Source organism: Myotis brandtii, unplaced genomic scaffold (genome assembly GCF_000412655.1).
Source record: "Myotis brandtii unplaced genomic scaffold, ASM41265v1 scaffold687, whole genome shotgun sequence".
In the NCBI taxonomy this organism is placed as follows: Eukaryota; Metazoa; Chordata; class Mammalia; order Chiroptera; family Vespertilionidae; genus Myotis; species Myotis brandtii.
Window position 1 is genome coordinate 2,248,775 of NW_005370687.1, and position 21,358 is coordinate 2,270,132.

At 46.6% G+C, this 21,358-nt stretch overlaps 1 protein-coding gene across 1 annotated transcript in view; it reads left to right on the forward strand.

Moving 5' to 3' along the window:
• NUDT3 (nudix (nucleoside diphosphate linked moiety X)-type motif 3) overlaps positions 1-20,605 on the forward strand; it is a 56,450-nt gene extending 35,845 nt beyond the window's left edge. The window contains exons 3-5 of the mRNA XM_014529612.1: positions 2,279-2,323; positions 3,358-3,442; positions 12,959-20,605. Coding sequence (XP_014385098.1) covers positions 2,279-2,323; positions 3,358-3,442; positions 12,959-13,098 — 270 coding nt within the window. The 3' untranslated portion in view covers positions 13,099-20,605. The remainder of the gene's footprint in view (positions 1-2,278; positions 2,324-3,357; positions 3,443-12,958) is intronic.
• Positions 20,606-21,358: the final 753 nt, after the last annotated feature.

Genomic DNA, 21,358 nt, shown 5'->3' on the forward strand with positions numbered 1-21,358 from the left:
TTCACTGCTTAATTCATGAAGTACAATCTAGCTGGCCTTAGCTGGCTGTGAAAGTGCAGTTATTTCTGAAACTGTAGAGAAGCAATTTAAAGAAGAAAAGGTAGACATTTCCATTCAAGTAGACTGAAAGCCGTATGGGGACAAGATTGGATGTGGAAAAGACTAGGAAAAGAAACAGGCATGTTGGCAAGAGAAAGGAATGGAATTCCTTGACAGATAATTAGCAAAAATTAATTTTAAAATATAGTTCATTTAGGCATCGAGGCCTTTAAATTGGCTTCTTTTGCTTCTATTCAATATCTCTTAAAACTTTTAGAGTAGCCCTAGCAGATTTGGCTCAGTGGACAGTGGATAGGGTGTCAGCCCGACAATTGAAGGGTCTTGGGTCCGATTCTGATCAAGGGCACGTACCTTGGTTGCAGGATTGATCCCTGGCCCTGGTCGTTACGCACGTGTCTCTCTCACATCAATGTTTCTCTCTCTCTCTCTGTCTCTCCCCCTCCCTTCCACTCTCTCTAAAGATCAATGGAAAAGTATCCTTGGGTGAAGATTAATAAAACAAAAAAAACTTTTAGAGCACTTAGTTTAAATTTTTGTTCATTCTGTACAAAGTTACTGAGCACCTGTATTGTGTTTAGAAAATATTTTTGACTTAATTTTTAGGTCATTATACAAAGAAGGTAGTAGTAATAGAAAACAAGTTAGAGCATTCCGTGGCATTTCCAGGGGTTCATCTTTCCCTCACCTTTGACCCTTTACATATCTGTCTCCATTACATACGATTTTGTTTCCATGTTTTGTTCTTTTAAAATAGAAGCTATTCCTTTATTTATTTCTTGATCATCTGAATATGTTTCAGTTCTTTGTCAGGCCATGCTACAAAATTCATTGACTCGGAAGTGCATTCATGTTCCAGTTGATGAAGACGTACTTGTGAGGGGACTTTCACCGGGTCTTGACCTTTAGGGCTCCTGCTCCAAGGTGACCTGTGAGACAGATATAAAAAGCAAAAGCTAAAAAGTCATAGTCTGGCTCAAGAGCAAAGTGTTATCTGGCTCAGATTAGGCATTCAGTGTGTATTTGTTGAATGAATGAATGAATGAATGAATGAAGTAATCCTCCATAGATCAGAAACAGAGTGGCACCGTAGAATGCAGCCTGGACCCTTGGAGTGGGGCCCAGGTGCCTGATGGGAAGGACACCAGGAGCTGAGACTTAGAAAGATGTGGACCTAGGTAGGGAGAGGACACAGATGCAGTGCACATGAAGGATGGAGCCAACCCGCCTCTGACTCCGTGGCTCTGTCTGCAGCATTCACAGGTCACCTTGGAGCAGGAGCCCTAAAGGTCAAGACCTGGTGAGAGCCCCTCACAAGTACGCCTTCACCAGCTGGAACATGAATGCACTTCCGATTCAATGAATTTTGTAGCATGGCCTGACCGAGAACTGAAACATATTCAGATGATCAAGAAATAAATAAAGGAATAGCTTCTATTTTAAAAGAACAAAACATGGAAACAAAATCGTATGTAATGGAGACAGATAGATATGTAAAGAACATGTAGAAATTAAAAATATCAACTAAATTGCAGACTATAGATAGGATAACTCTAGCCCGGATACAGCTTAAAATAAAAGTAGTAAATTGGAATAGATTGAATAATACATTAGAAAGATACAGATCTTAAAAATATATAAGTAAATAAAATAATCAGAGATAGAGAGTATATACTCAAATGCCTAACCACTGGATGAAGTTGTCGCTCTCCTCATCCCTTTCTGACCTTCACATTGCTCTGTGCATCTCTGTCAGTACCTGTCACTGGCACAATGACCAGGTGTATGTTTTTGTTGACTTAGTTTTGCTGAACTCCTGCCGGGTGCTGAGCTCTGTCCTGGGCACACTGTACATAGACATCCAAGAACAAGTCAGATAAGGGCCTTGCCCTTTTGTTCTAGCCTGTTCATCACTGTATCCCTGGTACATGGTGTTATCTGACTCATATTAGGCATTCAGTGTGCATTTGTTGAACAAATGAATAAATGAGTGAAGTAATCCGTGGCCTTGATTATCTGCTCTGTTTGGCCAGCTTTGCAGTGTGGGGAGAGCCTGGGAGGAGACGACATGCTCTTGTCAGTGACACATGAAACACTGGTGTGACTCCCACCAAAATGTGTCCTTTTGTTTTTCATTTCTATTTTACAAAACTGCTCAGAAGAATCAGAATGAGACAGCAATATAAACAACATCAATGTTAATTTTTTTCCCACTTTTCAGGCTGGAGTAAAAGGGACATTGGGAAGATTAGTTGGAATTTTTGAGGTAAGTCTGTTAAAATCTTTGGTACATTTGGTATCGTATTAATAACCAAATATATCTTTGTCTTAGTCCATTCAAGATGCTGAACAAAATATCATAAACTAAGTGGCTTATTAATAATAGAAATTGATTTTTCATAATTCTGGAGGCTGTAAGTGGAAGATCAAGGCACTAGCAGATTCAGTGTCTGGTTGAGCACCTGCTTCCTGCTTCATTGATGGCTGTTTCTGTCCTCATGTGGTGGAAAACGAAAGGTTGCTCTCTAGGTCTCTGTTATAAGGGCACTAATTCCATTCCTGAGGGTCAGCCGCAAAGGCCCCACCTCGAAACCATCACATTGGGGAATGTGATTTCACCATATAAATCGAGGGGTGGGGGCATAAATATTCAGTCCATTGTAGTCTTTGTCTCCTCCAAGAGCTAGAATATTATTTGTAAGTATTGTTTATCCCCATCTCTATCTCTCTACCTTTCCTCCTAAGATATGAGGGGGTAGATAAGTGTAGAGAAGACAGAGGGAAAATGGAAGATTAAGCAGCTATAGCAAAAGAGAGAGAAACAAGGAAATCTACTGGGGTAGAGATTTGGAGGAGGTGAAGGGAAGTGAGAAGTCAGGGAATAAAGAGGTTAGTAGGAAAAGAGATGATCACTGGCTTGCACTGATGAGGCCCTGCCCATCCACAGTCTCTTTTCTTTCTGGTGCCCAGCTACCTAAATTTACTTGGTGCCTTTTTCTTGAGAGGTCATGACCTTCCTGTTCACAGCATTTACATGAAGTTGCACTTAAGGGAAGGGAAGGAAAAAAGAGAGTAAAGTCTTGGCTTTAGAAACCCAGCCAAGGAGCTTACCTTCAAATGCAAGTGGCCGCTTTCAAATAGTTCATCTGGCACTCGTTCATGTTTGACTGTAGGACAATAAAAAGTAAAAGGAATCCTGTGTCTAACCTCTCTGGACATAGTGTGAGAGTGCACTTCGCATAAGTCATCTCAGCTCTGTAAGGAGTAACTCTTCCTCTGTCCTCCTCCCTTTGCCCTCAGAACCAGGAGAGGAAGCACAGAACGTATGTCTATGTGCTCATTGTCACGGAGGTGCTGGAAGACTGGGAGGACTCAGTTAACATTGGTAAGTCATCCCAGATGCCTCCAAAGAGCTCCCCACAGCTGCCCTTGCCGCAGCACAGGTGTTACTCAGAACCAGAAACAAGCGCCTGATAAGGAGAGAAATAATTGCCTGGCCGGCATGGCTGAGTGGTTGAGCATCAACCTATGAACCAGGAGGTCATGGTTCGATTCCTGGCCAGGGCACATGCCTGGGTGGTGGGCTCGATCTCCTAGTGTGGGGCATGCAGGAGGCAGACGATCAATGATTTTCTCTCATCATTGATGTTTCTCTCTCTCCCTCTCCCTTCCTCTCTGAAATCAATTAAAAAATATATCCTCCTATTTATCTATCTTCTTTAAAAAAATACACACACACACACACACACACACACTAGTGGCCTGGTGCACAGATTCGTGCACATTGAAAGGAAATTAATTGGAAGAAATATTTTAATATCGCTGTTCACCCTTTCTCTATAATAGAAGTGTCAGAGATGAAAGAAAATTAGTAAAATGTATATGAAAATAATATATAAATTGATTAATAAATAATAACATGATATAACAACAACAAAGACATGACATAAAAACAATAAAAACATGATATAAAAACATTGATAAAAACAATGACTGATAAATTTATTAAACTTATTCTAATATCTCCCTGTATACCACATTAAGAGTAAAAACACTTTCAGAGTGCTTGACTAATTTCCCGTGATAAAGTATTTGCAACTTTAACATTAACGTCACACACTCTTCAAACTCAAGAGAAAGCAACATATAACTGACCATGTCTGAAAACGGGTTCAGGTAGGAATATTCCTACTCTGTCTAGAGCAGCCGTGGGCAAACTGAAGTGGGGGCAGGGCCTGTGTCCCATTTGGGGGAAGCTGAGTGTTGGTTTGTCGGTGCCAGGTCCATGGTGCCGTTTATTTTTAAATGGCCAGTACACATCATGGCAGCCCCTGCATTGAGCATCTGCCCCCTGGTAATCAGTGCGCGTCATAGCTACGGGTCGGACAGACAGACACTCAGCCTTAGATAAATAGATAGATAGATAGATAGATAGATAGAGTATGTCCCATGTCCCGCGTGGTTCAGGGTTCGGGCTCTGGAGAAGGGGCCGCGTGCAAATGACAAAGATGAGACAAGAAATAATAATTTGGAAATTGGGGAGCCAGGCAGGAGCCCATCCCAAGAGGAAGGACTCCAGTTGGGCTCAGGCCTTGCCATCCTTTTATTCAATTTGGGATACACCTATAGCCCTTAGGCAGGCAATTTCCAGTAACAGACAGACAATCTTATCAGTAAGGATTTACATGACTATCTGGGGGGGGGCGGGGAGTTGCTTCAGCTACCATTGTCTTGACTAAACAGTGGGTGCATAGCTCTGACCTTTGCCAGGGCTCAAGGGTCACCAGCCTTCCAGGTTCCTTATCCACACCTCTTTGCTAGTGAAGACAATGGGCGGCTTCCCACAATAGATAGATTGACTGACTTCAGAGAGGAATGGAGAGGGAGAGAAAGATAGAAACATCAATAATGAGAGAGAATCGTTGATTGGCTGCCTCCTGCATGCCCCTGCTGGGGATCAAGCCTGGCAGCCCAGGTATTTGCCCTGGCTGGGAATCGAACCATAACCTCCTGGTTCATAGGTCGACGCTCAACCACTGAGCCATGCCAGCTGGGCAATAGGAGGGCATATTTAATAAAACAAGCATGTCTATTTTTGAACTTGTGAAAGCACAGTAAAACCTCAATATAACAGACTAATTGGGGCGAAGTGGTGTCTGCTAAAGCTGTACGTCTGTTATATAATAAAGTAGATTTTCCAAAGGCATATATTAAAAAATTGGCAAATAAGTTAACCTGTTTTTACTTATATACTAGTAAACACATTGGTGTAATTAAAATTAAGTATGTATGAAAAGTTTAATTTCACAGAAAAGTTTTCTGTGTGTATTACAGTAATTTTACATTTATACTGACTAGGCCCAGTAAATGTGTCCATTGACTAGTCACCTTGAGTAAACAAATTCACGTGGCTGGGGCATGGCTTAGTGCAAGTCAAACATCCGGCAGCAGGGCTTGAAACTGCTGCAAAACCCTGGAAGGTGTGGCTCAGCGATTAGAGCATCATCCTGTGTTCCAAAGGGTCTCAAGTTTGATTCCTGGACAAGAGCAGGTACCTGGGTTGCAGACTCAATCCCAAGTCCCAGTCTGGGTTCTTACAGGAAGCAGCCAATTGATGAATTTCTTTCACCTTGATGTTTTTCTCTCTCCCCCTCTCTCCCCGCCTCACTCTCCCCTCTCTACCTCCCCCTCTCCCACTTTCCCTCCCTACCTCCCACTCTCTCTAAAAATCGATGGGAAAAATATCCTCGGGCCCTGGCTGGTGTTTCAGTGGTTAGAGCATCGACCTGTGCACCAAAGGGTCTAGGGTTTGACACCCGGTCAAGGGCATGTGCCTCAGTTGCAGGTTTCCCAGCTCTGGTCAGGCTGCATGGAAGAGGCAGCCAATCAATGTATCCCTCTCATGTCGATGTTTCTTTCTCTTTCCCCCTCCTCCCTCCTTTCCATCTCTCTCTCTAGAAATAAATGGGAAAAGTATCTTCAGGTGAGGATAAAAGAAATCCTCAGGTGAGGATTAACAACAACAAAAAACTGCTACAGAAAGTCACGCCACACAACAGAACCAGTTACCTCGAGATGCAGTATGATCAGATCATTATGATCATCTGCTAATCATTCACCAAACACTGTTTATCAGCAGTGACTCTTGGATGTAATATGTAGTTGGCTATAGTTGTAGGTATGTAATATTTATGTTGGCAAAATTACTTAAGTGTTTTTTTTCTACATATGGCCTGTTCGCTAAAATTTGTTAAAAATAATACGAAAAATAATCTGTCGATTTAATTATAAGCAAATCTTGGTTAAAAGCATTTTTAAATTAACGGTGTTAATTTTCACATATGACATACGGACCAGAAATTCTGTCCGTTAAATTCGAAGTCTGTTAAATCAAGTTCCGCAAAATAGAGGGTTTGCTGTATTTTGAAATGTATAAAAGGAAGCTGAAGTTGGGTACATGGTCAGCAAATAGAAACATGGCCCATAAAAATAGGAAATGTTTTTAAAACTAAATTGGATTCTCCTCCACAATGCCAGGCCCACTGCTGGCCACAGAACCCACAGGGGAGAGCAGGAAGGACCTTGTGCTACTTACTCTAGTTGTCAGAGAAAACTGTTGGCCTGGTGGTGTGAGTTCCTCTCCGGAGCCATTTAGTAGATGAGAGCAGTGGAAGTAGTTTCCAATTATATCCATTCTAGAGGCCCCATGCATGAAATTCTGCAAGAGTAGGCCTTCCTTCCCCAGCTGCCAGCACCGGATTCCCTCTGGCACCTGGGACCCAGACTTCCCTCGCAGCCCCGGCTTCATCCGGAAAGACGTATGTTCTAATTAGCATATTACATTTTTATTATTATAGAAGCATATTATGCTTTTATTAGACTACCCTTCAGTCACCTGGCTTTCTCCTAAAGAGCTGTTTGCTTTGATCTCTGAGATCATTATTGTGTTTATGTCTTTGAACTAAAAACTTAGGTGATTTATTGGTTGGTTCATGGTTTAATCTTTTCCCTCTGAACACATGTATATTCTAGAAAAGTAATATTGATTTAATTTCTGTTTTAAGTTGGCAAACAGACAAAACACTTGCCAATACCTCTCCCTTTATTGTTAGTGTGTGCTTTGCTACCAGGCCCCTCACACTGCTACTGTGGGCATGTCATAGCCCTTTAGCTTTCCATGGCTTTGTGTCTGGTAAGGGTACGATATGCTTAAGTAAAGGAATTCAATGGGGGGTAATTAAAAATAGACTCCTGGACAGCTGGGGTTGGGGGCTGAGGGAGGTAGAGGTAGTGTGGTGTGGTCCTGTCCGCAGAGCCCTCTGTCTGGCAGGAGTCACACTGTGATAGGAATTTTTAAGGTACCACTGCACTATTAATACCAAAAAGCCTTTCACCTGTGCTCCCGCTCCTGAGAATTGACCCTGATGAAGTCATCTACCTGTGGTCGGCAAACTGCGGCTCGCAAGCCACATTTGGCTCTTTGGCCCCTTGAGTGTGGCTCTTCCATAAAATACCACGTGCGGGCATGCACGTACAGTGCGATTGAAACTTCGTGGCCCATGCGCAGAAGTCAGTTTTCGGCCTGGGCGAGTCTATTTTGAAGAAGTACTGTTGATATTTGGCTCTGTTGACTAATGAGTTTGCCGACCACTGATCTAAACTATGGTGAATAAGCCCAGCCGGTACGGCTCAGTGGTTGAGCATCACCCTATGAACCAGGAGGTCAGGGTTCAATTCTTGGTCAGGGCATATGCCCAGGTTTCAGGCTTGATCCCCAGTGTGGAGCATGCAGGAGGCAGCTGGTCAGTGATTCTCTCTCATCATTGATGTTTCTATCTCTTTATCCCTCCCCCTTCCTCTCTGAAATAAAAAATATATTTTTTTAATAAAATAAAATATGGGGAATAAGGTTATGAGCCTTCACTTTTTTAAAAATCTTTATTGTTGAGAGTATTACAGATGTCACCTTTTTTTCCTCCCATTGGCACCCTCCACCTGGTCCCTACCATACCCCAGGCCTTGACCACCCTATTATCTGTGTCCATAGGTAATATAAATATGCTATAAGATATTTGGTTAGCCTGGCCAGCGTGGCTCAGTGGTTAAGTGTCAACCTATGAACCCGAGGTCACAGTTCGATTCCATCAGGGCACATGCCTGGGTTACAGGCTCGATCCCCAGTAGGGGGTGTACAGGAGGCAGCCCATCAGTGATTCTCTCTCATCATTGGTTTCTATCTGTCTCTCCCTCTAACTTCCTCTCCGATATATATAAAGATCTTTTGGTTAATCTCTTCCCACACACCCCCTCACCCCTTCCCTCTGAGATTCATCAGTTGTTCCATTTTTCCATGCCTCTGATTCTATTTTATTCATCAGTTTATTTTGTTCATTACATTTCTTATTCATTTGATTTTTATATTGAATTGTTGATATACTAGTATATATATTTATTGCCATTTTATTGTTTATTTTAATCTTTCTCTTCCTCCTCCTCCCTTCTTCCTCCTCCCTTCTTCCTCTTTCTTTATTTTCTCTCCTCTTCCTCCTCCTCCTCCTCCTCCTCCTCCTCCTTCCTCTTCTTCTTCTTCTTTGAAACTCTTTATCTGGCCTTAGCCGGTTTGGCTCAGTGGATAGAGTGTCGGCCTGCGGACTGAAGGGTCCCAGGTTCGATTCCGGCCGAGGGCACATGCCCAGGTTGCAGGCTCGATCCCCGGTGGGGGGTGAGCTAATCGATGATTCTCTCTCATCACGGATGTTTCTATCTCTCTCTCCCTCTTCCTTCCTCTCTGAAATCAATAAAGAAATATATTTTTTAAAAAAAGAAACTCTTTATCTGATTTTCAATTCTAAATGATAGCCTTTTCTGGGTAGAGTAATCTTGGATGTAGGTCCTTGCTGTTTATTCATCACTTTGACTATTTCTTGCCACTCCCTTCTGGCCTGCAAAGTTTCTGTTGAGAAATCAGCTGACAATCATATGGGCACTCCCTTGTAGGTAACTAACTGCTTTTCTCTTGTTGCTTTTAAGATTTACCCCTGTCTGGGAAAAAGTCACCCCCAAGTTCCTGCCCCGGTGCCAGATAGTCCAGTTCCTCTCCATATGTCCCTGGATTCCCCAAAAGCAGCCGCCCGGCACTGGAGCTCAGAGGAAGTGGGGTGGTGTACTAGTAAGTTTGTGCAAGGGCCCTTTAAGGGGAACACCTGGGACTCCAGCAGTTTGCATGTCACTCAGCCACAATCCCCTCTGGTTTTACAGTTCAAAGTTACTGGGACTTCTCTTCCAAGCTCTGGAACCCTGGGCTAGGGTTCTGGTGTGGGGCTGGGACCCCTTGCTTCTCACGGGAGGCCTTGAAGATATCCCTTCAGATTAATAAAATGCCACACATGGGTGCTGGACCGGCCCGTTTTGTGCCTCCGCCCCTCCTACCAGTCTCGATGTGCTTTCTTCCCTTTTTTTTTTTTTAATATATTTTTATTGATTTCAGAGAGGAAGGAAGAGGGAGAGAGATAGAATCATTAATGATGAAAGAGAATCATTGATCGGCTGCCTCCTGCACACCCTCTACTGGAGATCGAGCCCGCAACCCAGGCATGTGCCCTTGACTGGAATTGAACCTGGGACCCTTCAGTCCGCAGGCTGATGCTCTATTCACTGAGCCAAACCAACTAGGGCATGTGCTTTCTTCTTTACTTTCTCTAGTTGTCAGACTTCCATTCAGCCAGATTTCAGGTGGTTCTGAATGATGGTTGTTCTGTATATCAGTTGTAATTTTTATGTGGTGTGGGAGGTGGCTAGTACAGGCATTTACCTGTGCCACTATCTTGGTTCCTAACCCAAGATCTTATATCTATGAGCCTTTCTTCAGATGAGCCTTTTTCAGATGAAAAATTGGGTCCTAACTGTACAACTCAGTGAATGAGAAGTGATTTAAGGTACATTCATCTGAAGGAATGTTAAACACATACTTACAAGAGCTATTATCATGGGAAAGTGCTTACAAAATAGTGTTGGTGAATGAAAAAAGCAGGGTATAGAATTATATATACACTAGTTAGAGCTACATTGATATAGTAATTTGAAATGAAAACAAAAATGAGATACTGGTTTTCACCAAAAGAATTGGCAGTGACCAACAAAAGGAAACAGTGCTGGCTAGGGTGTGTGAGACCAGCGCACCACCCACAGCGGGATTGGGGGCTGGGGTAGCCATCTTGGTAAGCATTTTGGCACTATGTATCATGAGCCCTTTAGAGTGAAATGTTTTATTCTTATAATCTCAATTTTAAGGATCTTTCCCTGAGAAGTTAAAAAGAGAAAAACAGAGATAAAGATTTTTTCTAATTATAGTGTTATTTATAATTAAAATTACAGTATATTGATGTTCAATGATAAGGAAATGGTTATAATGGACTGCCATTAAATGTGTTTTTTTTATTTTATTTATTCTTTGGTGTTAATCCTCAGCTGAGGATATTTTTTCCATTGATTTTTTAAAAATATATTTTATTGATTTTTTACAGAGAGGAAGGGAGAGGGATAGAGAGTTAGAAACATCAATGAGAGAGATACATCGATCAGCTGCCTCCTGCACACTCCCCACCGGGGTTGTGCCCGCAACCAAGGTACATGCCCTTGACTGTAATCAAACCCGGGACCCTTCAGTCCACAGGCCGATGCTCTATCCACTAAGCCAAACCGGTCAGGGCTTTCCATTGATTTTTAGAGAGAATGGAAAGGAAGGAGGGAAGGAGAGAGAGAGAAATCGATGTGAGAGAGACATATTGATAGATTGCCTCCGGCATGCACCCAACCTAGGGCCAGGGATTGAACCTGCAACCCGGACAGGTGTTCTTGACCTGAAATCGACCCCGTGACTCTCTGGTGTTTGGTTCAGTGCTCTAACCACTGAACACACCAGCCAGGGCAAATGTCATTTTTTTTTTACAATGTGGATAAATGCTTAAGAGGCAGTATAAAGTAAAAAACAAAGCAAAAACTATAACAGTGATAGTAATAATAAAAAGGAACTCTTAATAGCATGTATTATGTGCCAGGTATTATTCAAATACTTTACATATTAATCCTCACAACAGACTTGTGAGATAGGTACTATTTATTATCTCTACGTTGTAGATGAGGAAAGTGGGGCACAGAGAGGTTCAGTAACTTGCCCAAAGCCTCACAGCTCATTAGAGGGCAGTGATGTGATTGAAGTCCAGCATATTAGTGGCAGCATCCATATTCCCAACCCCAACATTGATTCTATCAGAGCCTTTCAAGATTTGGAGCACCTTACGCATGATCCAGTTACAGTTGTTCATATACAGTATCTTTTTTAAATAGGAGGAAAGGAAGAGCAAATGCATTAAGGTATTGAGAAGGGTCATTTCTGGTTTAGAAGATTATGGGAAATTATATTATACTTTTCTCCATTTTCCCGATGTTAAGCAATGATCTTTTAATAGAGAAAAAAATAATAAAGGATTTTAAAACGTGTTAAGAGGAAGAACAAATAGGAGATGGATTGACTCCATGAAAGAAGCCATAGGCCTGAGTGTGCCTGGACAGGACAGTATGGATGGACAGAGCCAAGTCAATGGCATGTAACACATATTTTAAAAAAGAAAATAGCCCTGGCCAGTGTTTTCAGTGGTTAGAGCATCAGTGCAACCAGTCAGTGTTTCTCACATTGATGTCTCTCTCTCTCTCTCCCCCCTCCCTCCCTCTCTCTCTCTTAAAAGAAATCAATGGAAAAAATATCCTCCAGAGAGGATTAACAAAAGAATAATAATAATAAAAGAAAATAGACTGAAAAGTTAATAGTGATTGTGATAAGATAATTTTTTCTTTTTCTAAAAGTGGTATTTTCTATTATATAGATACTAGAGGCCCAGTGCACAAATTCGTGCATGGTGGGGTCCCTCGGCTTGGCTGGTGGTCAGGGCTGATCAGGGCTGTCTTGCCCAGTCCCAATCAGGGCGATCGGGGCCGGTCAGCCAGGGGGAGGGACCGCGGGAGGTTGGCCAGCCCCAGGAGGTTGGCTGTGGGAGTACATTGACCACCAGGGGGCAGCTCCTGCATTGAGCATCTGCCCCCTGGTGGTCAGTGCATGTCATAGCAACTGGTTGATCTGTCATTCGGTCGCTTAGGCTTTTATATATATAGATGTTACTCATATAAATTTTTAAAAATAAATACCTGATTACAAGCTAGCCATCCTGGTAATTCTGGAAGTTTGATGCTCAGGTTGATTTTTGCAGGAGAGGAGGATGCTGGCTGGGCTTCAGGCTCTTACCAGCAAGCCAAGGAGGCCCCATGGCCCAGGAGCACAGGGGGAAACCACTGGCCTTGGTTCTCTGGAGGGCGGAGCCTATGGTTACTGTCAGCTCCTCAGCTTTCAGATTTCTTCCCTATCTTCTGCATGAGCATTTGTACAGTATCTTCTTTTTGTTGTTCTTTTTTTGTTGTTGCTAATCCTCAGCCGAGGATATTTTTCCATTGATATTTTTAGAGAGAGTGGAAGGGAGGGGGAGAGACAGAGAGAAACATCTGTGTGAGAAAGACACATTGATCGGTTGCCTTCCGCATGTGCCCCGACCAGGGCCAGGGATCTAGCCTGCAACCAAGGTATGTGCCAAGCCTGGAATCGAACCTGGAACCCGTCAGTCCGCAGGCTGAGGCTCTATCCACTGAGCCAAACCAGCTATGGCTGTACAGTATTTTAAGCATATAAAGTGTGTTTGCATTACTCTTATAAGAAAATGTATTTATAATACATGCTTTGAAAATGTTGACAAACATTACTTTTGTTTCCTTCTGCATTTTCTCAAAAGTTAGAAGATTAGAAACCTTTCGTTGCTTCCCTGGTGTCCTGATCTTTTTCTGTGTGCCTCCGCAGGAAGGAAGCGGGAGTGGTTTAAGGTAGAAGAGGCCATCAAAGTGCTGCAGTACCACAAGCCTGTGCAGGCGTCATATTTTGAGACGTTGAGGCAAGGCTACTCCGCCAACAATGGCACCCCGGTCATGGCCATCAGATGACTGAAGACCTGGAAGAGGGTGGAAATTGGAAACCAGACTGAGTGCAGACCTTCCCTCTCACCCTTGCTCTCCTCCCTCTCCTCACAGGCCTCCTCTCTCAAATAAGGCATGGCAGCAGAGAAAGGGCTCAGTGATAATGTTGCTGTTTGGTGTTATGTGATGGGCTTTTCTTCTCAGTTGGGCGCGGGGTGTAATTTGTAAGTCCTTTTGTGCATGATCTGCCCCTCCCTGTTCACATCCTACATTCTCAGAGGCAAACAGCCACACTCTGCCTCGGATTCTGAAGGGTTCCGTCTGTCGCATCCTGGCCCTGGCCAGGCTCTCTTCTTCGATTTTTAAATTTTTTTAAATTAAAAGATACCAATACGAGATGAAATTTTTCAAGAATGTGCTCGTAATGTGCTCTTCTGCCCAGTGGTTGGTCCCTTTCACTACAGGGTACATTTATCTACACATTATATACTGGGCATATAATATGTAAATAAGTGACTTTTAGAAGAGGAATTTAACTGTTTAAATGTTTCAAGGTTTTGTTTTGTTTTTTAATTTGGGGCGTTCTGAAACAGAGCCTCACAATTTATGTTTTCTTTCAATGTTAGTGACTAGACCAGTTCCCTGCCCCTCCTCTTCCCCAGTCACGACTGCAGTGAGCGGGGCCGGGGAGCGCAGCCACGTCACAGCGCCCGGATGCATGGCCTTTCTCCTCGTAGCTGTTCCGGGCCCAGGAGGAACCGGGAAGAAACCTCGTTCCTTTTTAGTACCAAGCCAGGAGCCAATGGCCTCCGCTCAGATCCAGGAAGCAGTGATAGAAATGGAATTCCTCCCTGCGTGTTGACAATAGGGATTTGAACTGGGTTCTTGGGATTACTTTCCAAAAACTGGAGCGTCGGGCCCTGTTCCTGTCCTGCTGGTTTGGAGTTTTTTCCGTAATGCTGCTGCTCACCGACCACAGCCTCTCCTGTGCGTCCATGCCATAGAGCATGCGGACTGGGTCTGGCCTATGTGCTGAGCAGCCAGCCATCATCAGTAAGTGCAGCTGTGCAGCCCTTCCCCGCCCAGGTAACCATGCTAAGTCCCGAAACGTACGCAGGAAGGCAATCCAGGTTTTGCTTGTCTTTGTAAGGTCATAGCACTTGCAAGTGCACCATGAGCATGCTCAGAAACACCGAATGTCTCCCCTGCGGTGTAAAAGCCGCGATGTGGCAGAGTGCGTAACACTTGCTGGACAGGTACACAGTGCATTGGCTCCCTGCAAACTGTCCTGTTAGGTTTGATACAGGTCTCCTGCTGCTTCATCTGCAGTTGTGTTGTCTAGTTGGGAAGTCGGGGTCTGAAATCTGGAGTCGGGTGGGGACGCACTGCTCAGCCCCTGGCTTGGGAAAGGAGCTTGTTGCTATACCCTCAGTGGCATCTCCTTTGTCAAAACACAGCCAAGATGTGAAATTAGAATCGTAGTTCTCTTTATTTAAAAATTCTAATAAATACTCAAACTTTGAAAAGCTTTTGCTCTTCCCTCCCACTAGAAGAATCTAATGTATCTGTTTGGCCTGTGTCGTGTAGTTTTCAGCATTTGGGGGTGTCAGTTGGTGAATTTAAATTTTGCTATCTCCTCAGTTCGCATCTTCTCTCCGAGTCTTAAACACAGAACCGCCGGCAGTGTCCTTCGTACCGTCCCCTCTGGGAAAGGAGCTCTATCCCCAAGGAAGGGTCCCAGCCGATAGAGACAGCAGATGGATTGTCTAACGCCACTCACTGTTCACGTCCTCCTTGAAGACAGACACAGACACTGCTGCTTGCGGCCTGGCTTGGGGCGTTGGAGGTTCTGTTGAGATACCTGCAGGGACATGAAATAAGTTCAGCCAAGCACTGCGTGGAATCCCAGAAGCACGTTCTCCAAATGCTCCTCCCTTTGGGAGGTGGATGGAGGTGCTTTTGCAGAGCAGTCGGTGCCTGGGAAGGGAACCGCAGCATATAGTAACGGGTCCGTGGTCTGAGGAGTCTTCTGGGCGAGAACAGCACTGTCCTGCGAAGCCCAGCTCAGATTGGTGGTGGTGTCTTTGGGTCAGGAAGGTGGGCTGTGCCAAGGAATATTGTTCAGTGACATGAGTGGGTGCTGTGAACACAGTTAACGAGAGAGCGTGCGCTGTTTGCATGACTGACAGCAGGAGGCTTTGTCCAGCGGTGTTGTCCGTGTGGCACCGGGGTTCTGATGAGCAGGGACTAGTGTGTCCCCCCGGCACTGCGAACACTGTGGTTGCTGTGGCTGCACTCACAGTCCTTTTGTGATATCTCCCCAGAGAAAGTAAGGGAGAAACAAGAAACCACAAAAAGTGCCCTACTTGCAAAATTCTTTATTGACACCAGTTTGCCATTAGTTCTGCTCGATAGAAACAGGTGTGTGTGTCCAGGGCAGAGGCCACCTCTCTCACAGAGAGTCTGCATGTTCTGGATTCTGGCATCACCTGAGCGTCCAACCGAGGCCACACCCTCAGGATGGAGAAGGGTAGTAGTGGGTCTTTAAATTCACATTTGTGTTTAGTTTGTAGATTGCAGCCATTGGGGAAACACAAGTGAGGTCATGCCATCCTCATGGACCAGGACATGTGTGTGTGTGTGTGTGTGTGTGTGTGTGTGTGTGTGTGTGTGTCAGAGAGAGCACACGCGCGCGCGCTACTCTCAGGAGTCAGATGTGTGAGATTTTTTTTAATGTTTTCATTTTTTAGAGAGAGAAAGAGAGAAGCCTGGGTGTGAGAAGCATGTGTTGGATTGTTGGTGGCCTTCCCGAGCAGGGCAGCAAATGAGACAGGAGTCGAGCTTTCTCACAGCAGACATACAGGACGGACACATTAATGAATTGACTTGTTTTTACAAGTGTCTGCTGCCCCGTGCCCTGCATAGAGAGGGCTCCGTCACTGAGTCTGAGCTGAGCCATGGGGAGGGATCAAAGCGGTGGGTTGCTGCCCCCCTCGCATGGCGTGCAGTGCCTGGGCCGCGGCTCCGGCCATGGGGCGTGCTGTGGGCGTAGGGCACTTGGGCCTGACTCCCCAGCCTCTGGGGAGTGGGGTCACTGCCCTCTGAGAGTGTTTGCAGCGGTTTTGTAAACATGTTGCTACAGAGTCAAGTTCCTTCATGGCAAAAAAAATACTTTCTGTTTTGCTGTTAGGAGTCAGCCCTGTGCGTTCTCTCAGACTTGTTTAGAAGAAAAAGTTCCAGGAAGGACCGTCCCCCTCACTCTCCTCCCCTTTCTCTTCTCCACAGACAGTGGTCGTGGAGGCCTGGGCCTCTGCCGGAGGACTGGCCGTCTTCTGTGGGGCTTGCGTGTGTGCGTGGCACGGGCCTTGCTTGCCTCTCTCCCATTTCCATCTGGTGCTAGAGTCGCTAGCACCGCGGTCGGCCTCCCCACCTGATCTCTTTTTTTAAACAGCTTAGCCTGAGCCACATTTTTTTTTAGTTTACAGAAAGGATTTCATAACAATGTGATTTTGCCACAACTGTAATTTGTAATATCCTGAAGTGCTCTGTAAGCCTGTCGCAGTTGAGAGTAGGTTTAGAATTAGAAGAGATGCCTGCAGAATCACCAGTGGGATGCAGTTCTGCCTTAAGAGAAATGAGGGTTAGCGACCATTGACGAGATAGCGTCATCCTGGTCCCGACTGCATTTCAGAAAATAACCCACATTTACCAGAAACAGTGGAGACATCAGGACAGTTACGTCAGCAGTTCCAGAGCAAGGACATCATGTAATAGCGGTGAACCGTGCAAACACTTCTCTAGTTCTTACTCTTGAAGATGAGGAGGTCGGAACTGAGGTGGTGAGTTCACACTGCCTGGCCAGTCACTTCCTGTGGGTCCTGCTGGGTGGCACCTCTTTCCCGGCTGCAGAGGCTTCGGGCTGCGCCACTCCGTGTTGGCGGCTGAGGCCCTGCTCCATCGGGCACCGCCTCGCTCGGAGCAGAGGGGACAGCAGCCCAGAGCCAGCCTCGCGGTCAGAGAGCTGTGCTCCGTGACACTTGAGATGTCACTGAAACAGTGGGACATTGAGATTGTCAGGTAGATTGTAAACGGAAGCACTGACTGCAGCCTGTAAAGAGGCCGCTGTCCGCGTCGGGTCAGCTGCGATCACTGAGCCTTGGGACCCAGGGACTAGGCAGACTCCTCCACTCCTGCCCCCACGGGCAGCGGCGCTTTCCCACCACGTTCTCGCCTGAGCTGATGCCCTTTCAAGGATGGGAGAGGCCTAAACAGGACACCTGAGAAAATGACACCTCTCACCTTCAGATTAATCACATAATCTGTCCTCCATGTCCCCTTAAAAATTAATAAATGGAGAAGCAAAAATCCCATTGGGATTGGTTCGGACGGGCTCCTTGCGCTGAGGCGAGTGGTCACTGGTGTGGTGCATCTGCAGTGTGAAGTTTTCTAAGTAAAAAGGCATGTCTGCCTCTCCGAGGCTTCGCGATCCATCACAGTGGCGATCAGCGAGCTTGAGCTTATCTCAGAGAGAGAGACTGCGGGGCAGGGAGCTCGCAGGTACACTCAGAACCCAGCGTGCCCGGAGGGCCTGTGCTGGAGAGGAAATGAGATGGCCGTCTGTTCCTCCAGCAGTCGGTTGTTTATTTGATTGCTCTAGATTGCTCTAGGTTTCCTTCGGTTTACATTCCATTCTTAACCCCAAAGGGGCCATCAGAACACCAAAGGAGGCATTTAAAACCCTGGAGGTGGCCTTTAAAAGATACAGTAAAGCAGTGTTGTCGCTCCCCGGGTTCATCAGCCTCGTGGCAGCCAGTCCAGAGTGGAGGTTTTGTTAATCATTGAGTTGAAGAGCTTTAATACTGGTTCTGGAACAATTACATACTAAATCGCTTGCCATCTGTGGTCATTATCTGTGGGTGTACCTGTGAGCGAACATCTTGACAGTCCAGTAAAACCACTCTTCTGGGCTTGAGGTCCCATTTAGATCAGAATCTTAAGTCTTTGTAATTCCTTAGGAAAAGGCAAGATGCCTCCATCCGATCCGACACCGGCCTGAGGCCGCCTCCCCTCCGCTGTCGGGCAGGTGGGCGCAGCAGCTCACCTGCAGGAAGCGGTGTCCCATGCTTTCCTGGAAACCCCACTTAACTAACGCTGATGCGAGCCCGCCCGCTGAGCACTTTGTGCTGAACTGAAACGTTCCCTGACGCGGCTGCAGGCCCAGGCAGCCTCTTTTGTGTCCTGTTGAAAAAGGCCTTTCAGGCTCACTAGCACATGACCTGAGAAGACATCTAGTTCTGGTTACTTGATTCCAGCAGCATAACAGACGTGACTTACGCTGGGGAAGGTCGAGGCTCATTGTAGAGACACTGGGAGCCAAGACGGGTCTGCTCCACAGAGAGCCTCCCGGGCAGAGGGGAAGTGAGGCTGTGGCGGCTTCCAGCGCTGGGGTGAGAGGAGGACTCCGAGGGCTTCTGCTCAGCAAGCAGGCAGCCCTGCTCCTCGGGAGAGCGGGAAGGATCCCCATGGACATGGCAGGGGCTAGGCCACAGCGCTACCTGCCCGCCACCTTCCCACACGCTCAGAACCCGAGGGGCTCCCTCCAAATTCAAATTTGCTTCGGTGTCTTGTTTAGCCTGAGAACGTCACCCTTTCGCTTCCGCCCGTGGGTGGACATGTGTGGACGCTGCTCAGGGCACAGCTGCATGAGTGAGGCCAGGGCCAGGGGCCTAGTGTTGAGTTTAGCAGTTAGCCAATTAGAGTAGTTAACTCTATTGTACAAGAAATACAGTATGTGGTGCGGTGTTGTAAATGTCAGGTCTGTATTTATTGTTTTGTGGTCTAGAAACTTTCAAACTGGTTTATAATCAAAAGGTTGGTGGTTAAAATAAGTAAAATGTCAGTCAGTACATCCAAGTAAAGAAAGGTAGCTACCAGTGTGCCCCGTGTGTGAGGACGTTCAGAGCATTGGAGGGTGTTGGGAGCTGTTATAAAAGTAAAGCAAGTGTCTAGGGCCTACCCAAGTGTGTTCCTCCCAGAGAGCTTAGTCGCATCTTCATACTCGCTCTTGCCCGCCCAGCCTTTATTTCAAGGACTTTGTCTTCCGTCCCGTCCAGTGAACGTGGTAGGGGCGGGCTCTGAGGAGTAGGCAAGCCCTCGCCCTGTTTGCTCAGCTGCAGGGTTTGGTCTCCAAACAGCATAAGGTGTATTTAAGGTGATTCCTCACTAGGGTCACCTCCACTCCTTCATCTGCCCTGGACCATTCCAGCTCTAAAACAGACGAGGTTCGCATGCTTCCAAACCCTGCGGCGAGTTCATAAAGGTATTTCCAGGGAACCCTTTGGATTGAGGCCAAGTACCCAGGATGTATTGAGTTTAGTTTTTTCCAAAGGACAGAAGTCTTAGTCGCTTCCCCGTGGTGCTCATCCATGTAACAGGCTCAAATGGCCAAGTCCAGTCAAGTCTCCAGAACTGAGAACCAGGGCCTGTGTACCCAGGGGCCAGCTCCTGGGATTACCGGGCTCCTAGACTGTTCTGATCCCACCAGAACTCTGCTGCTGTCCCTGTGCATCGGGGTCACTCGGAGAAGCCCACGTTTCAGCCTTCCCACCATCAGGTCGCTCAGACCGCTCTACCAAGTGGGCGTGTGTACCCGTTTAGGCAGCGTGCTCCGGGTTTGTACAAAGGGGAGAAAGTTGGAGAGATTGGCAGAAATACCCCCAGATGAGCTCAGCAGAATGGGAATCCACGGATCAGCGCTTGTACAGGAGGAGGTCCTCTAACCTCTTGGGACCTGGTGCTGCATTGTGAGTCGTCAGGTCTGCACCCCAATCCAGATGCACTCACTCCAGGACTTACGTTCCACCCATGGGTATATGGCCTCGTTTTCTGTTCCTTTTGTTTCCAAACAACCTTGCTTGGTGTTGCATGAAAACAGGTTTTCCTCCCTGCCCACCTAGGCCGCCTGCCCAGGCCCGGCCTCTTCCCTGTGTCTTCACAGCACCCTGAGGAAGACTGTGCCCACAGCAGCCGTGGGGAGAGGGCTGCGGTCCACAGACACGAAGGGAGCGGAGCTTTCCTGTTTCCCTTTCTCAAGCAGGGTTGCTGGGGCGCCTTCACACCTCTCCTTACGGTGCGGTGCGGTTAGCTGTGGAGGAGGGGAAAGAAAGGGGAACAGGGACCAGCCCCAGGTTTGGGTCTGAGAGGTGCACAGCAGAGGTGAGTCCCACGCCCCCCTGTAACAGCAGGCCAGCCACATGTAACCATTCCCCTTCTTGCCTCAAGTGTCGGCTTACGTGGTGCCAGCAAGAGGGCACACAAACCCCTCCCCGCGGCCCAGAGCTTTGGTAGTGCCCCCGAAACTCCACCCCCACATCCCACTTCTTTCTGTACAAATGCTTAAACCTGTGAGCGCGCTATTCCTCTCTATGTTAATCAGTTTTCTTCTCCATTTGAGCTGTGGGGGAGGGAAGGGCATTGGAATCGTAGGTTGTAATCTTGTGCCAACCAATAAAAACCAGTATTTCATGCACATCCATGCTGGGTGTCGTGTCTTCTTTCTAGAGGTTTTCCTTGAGTCCTTCGCATCCGTCTCTGCTGGGTTTGGGGGCGTTGCCCCAGAGCTCACCTCTGTCCCCGTGGAAGGTTTGCTGTCCAGGGAGTCCAGGTGAGGGCTGGATCGGAGACCCCGGGGCAGACTGGCAGTGCCCGTGCTGCAGGGCAGGGATGAGCCACATCCCAGATAACTGGGGAGCATGCGAGAAGTGGCCCCCTGTGGAATCAGGAGGTGGGCGTGGGGGGCTATGGGGGGCTGGGGTGGTGTTTGCAGACATGCGGTAGTAGGACCTCCAGGCAGAGGACAACCAGGGGCCGTCGGCGGGACAGCAGCAGTAAGTGCGCTGGGTCCCCAAGGCCTGAGGACTAGTGAGCATTTGAGCTGTAATGAGGAGTGAAGCGCAAGGAGGCCAAGTTACAGAGACCACGAGAGCCAGGCCAGGGAGTCTGGCTCCATGCAGGTGACGACTTTTTTAAAATATATATATATATTTTTTAATCCTCACTCGATATTTTTCAATTTATTTTAGAGAGTGGAATAGAGAATAAAAGACAGAAACATTGATGTGAGAGAAACACTTCGATTGGTTGACTCCTGACCAGAGCCCGGGCCGGGGAGGAGCCTGCAACCAAGGCATGTGCCCTTGACCAGAATCAAACCGGGGCCCTTTGGTCCGCAGGCTGACGCTCTACCCACTGAGCCAAACCGGCTAGGGCTAAATTTTATTGATTGATT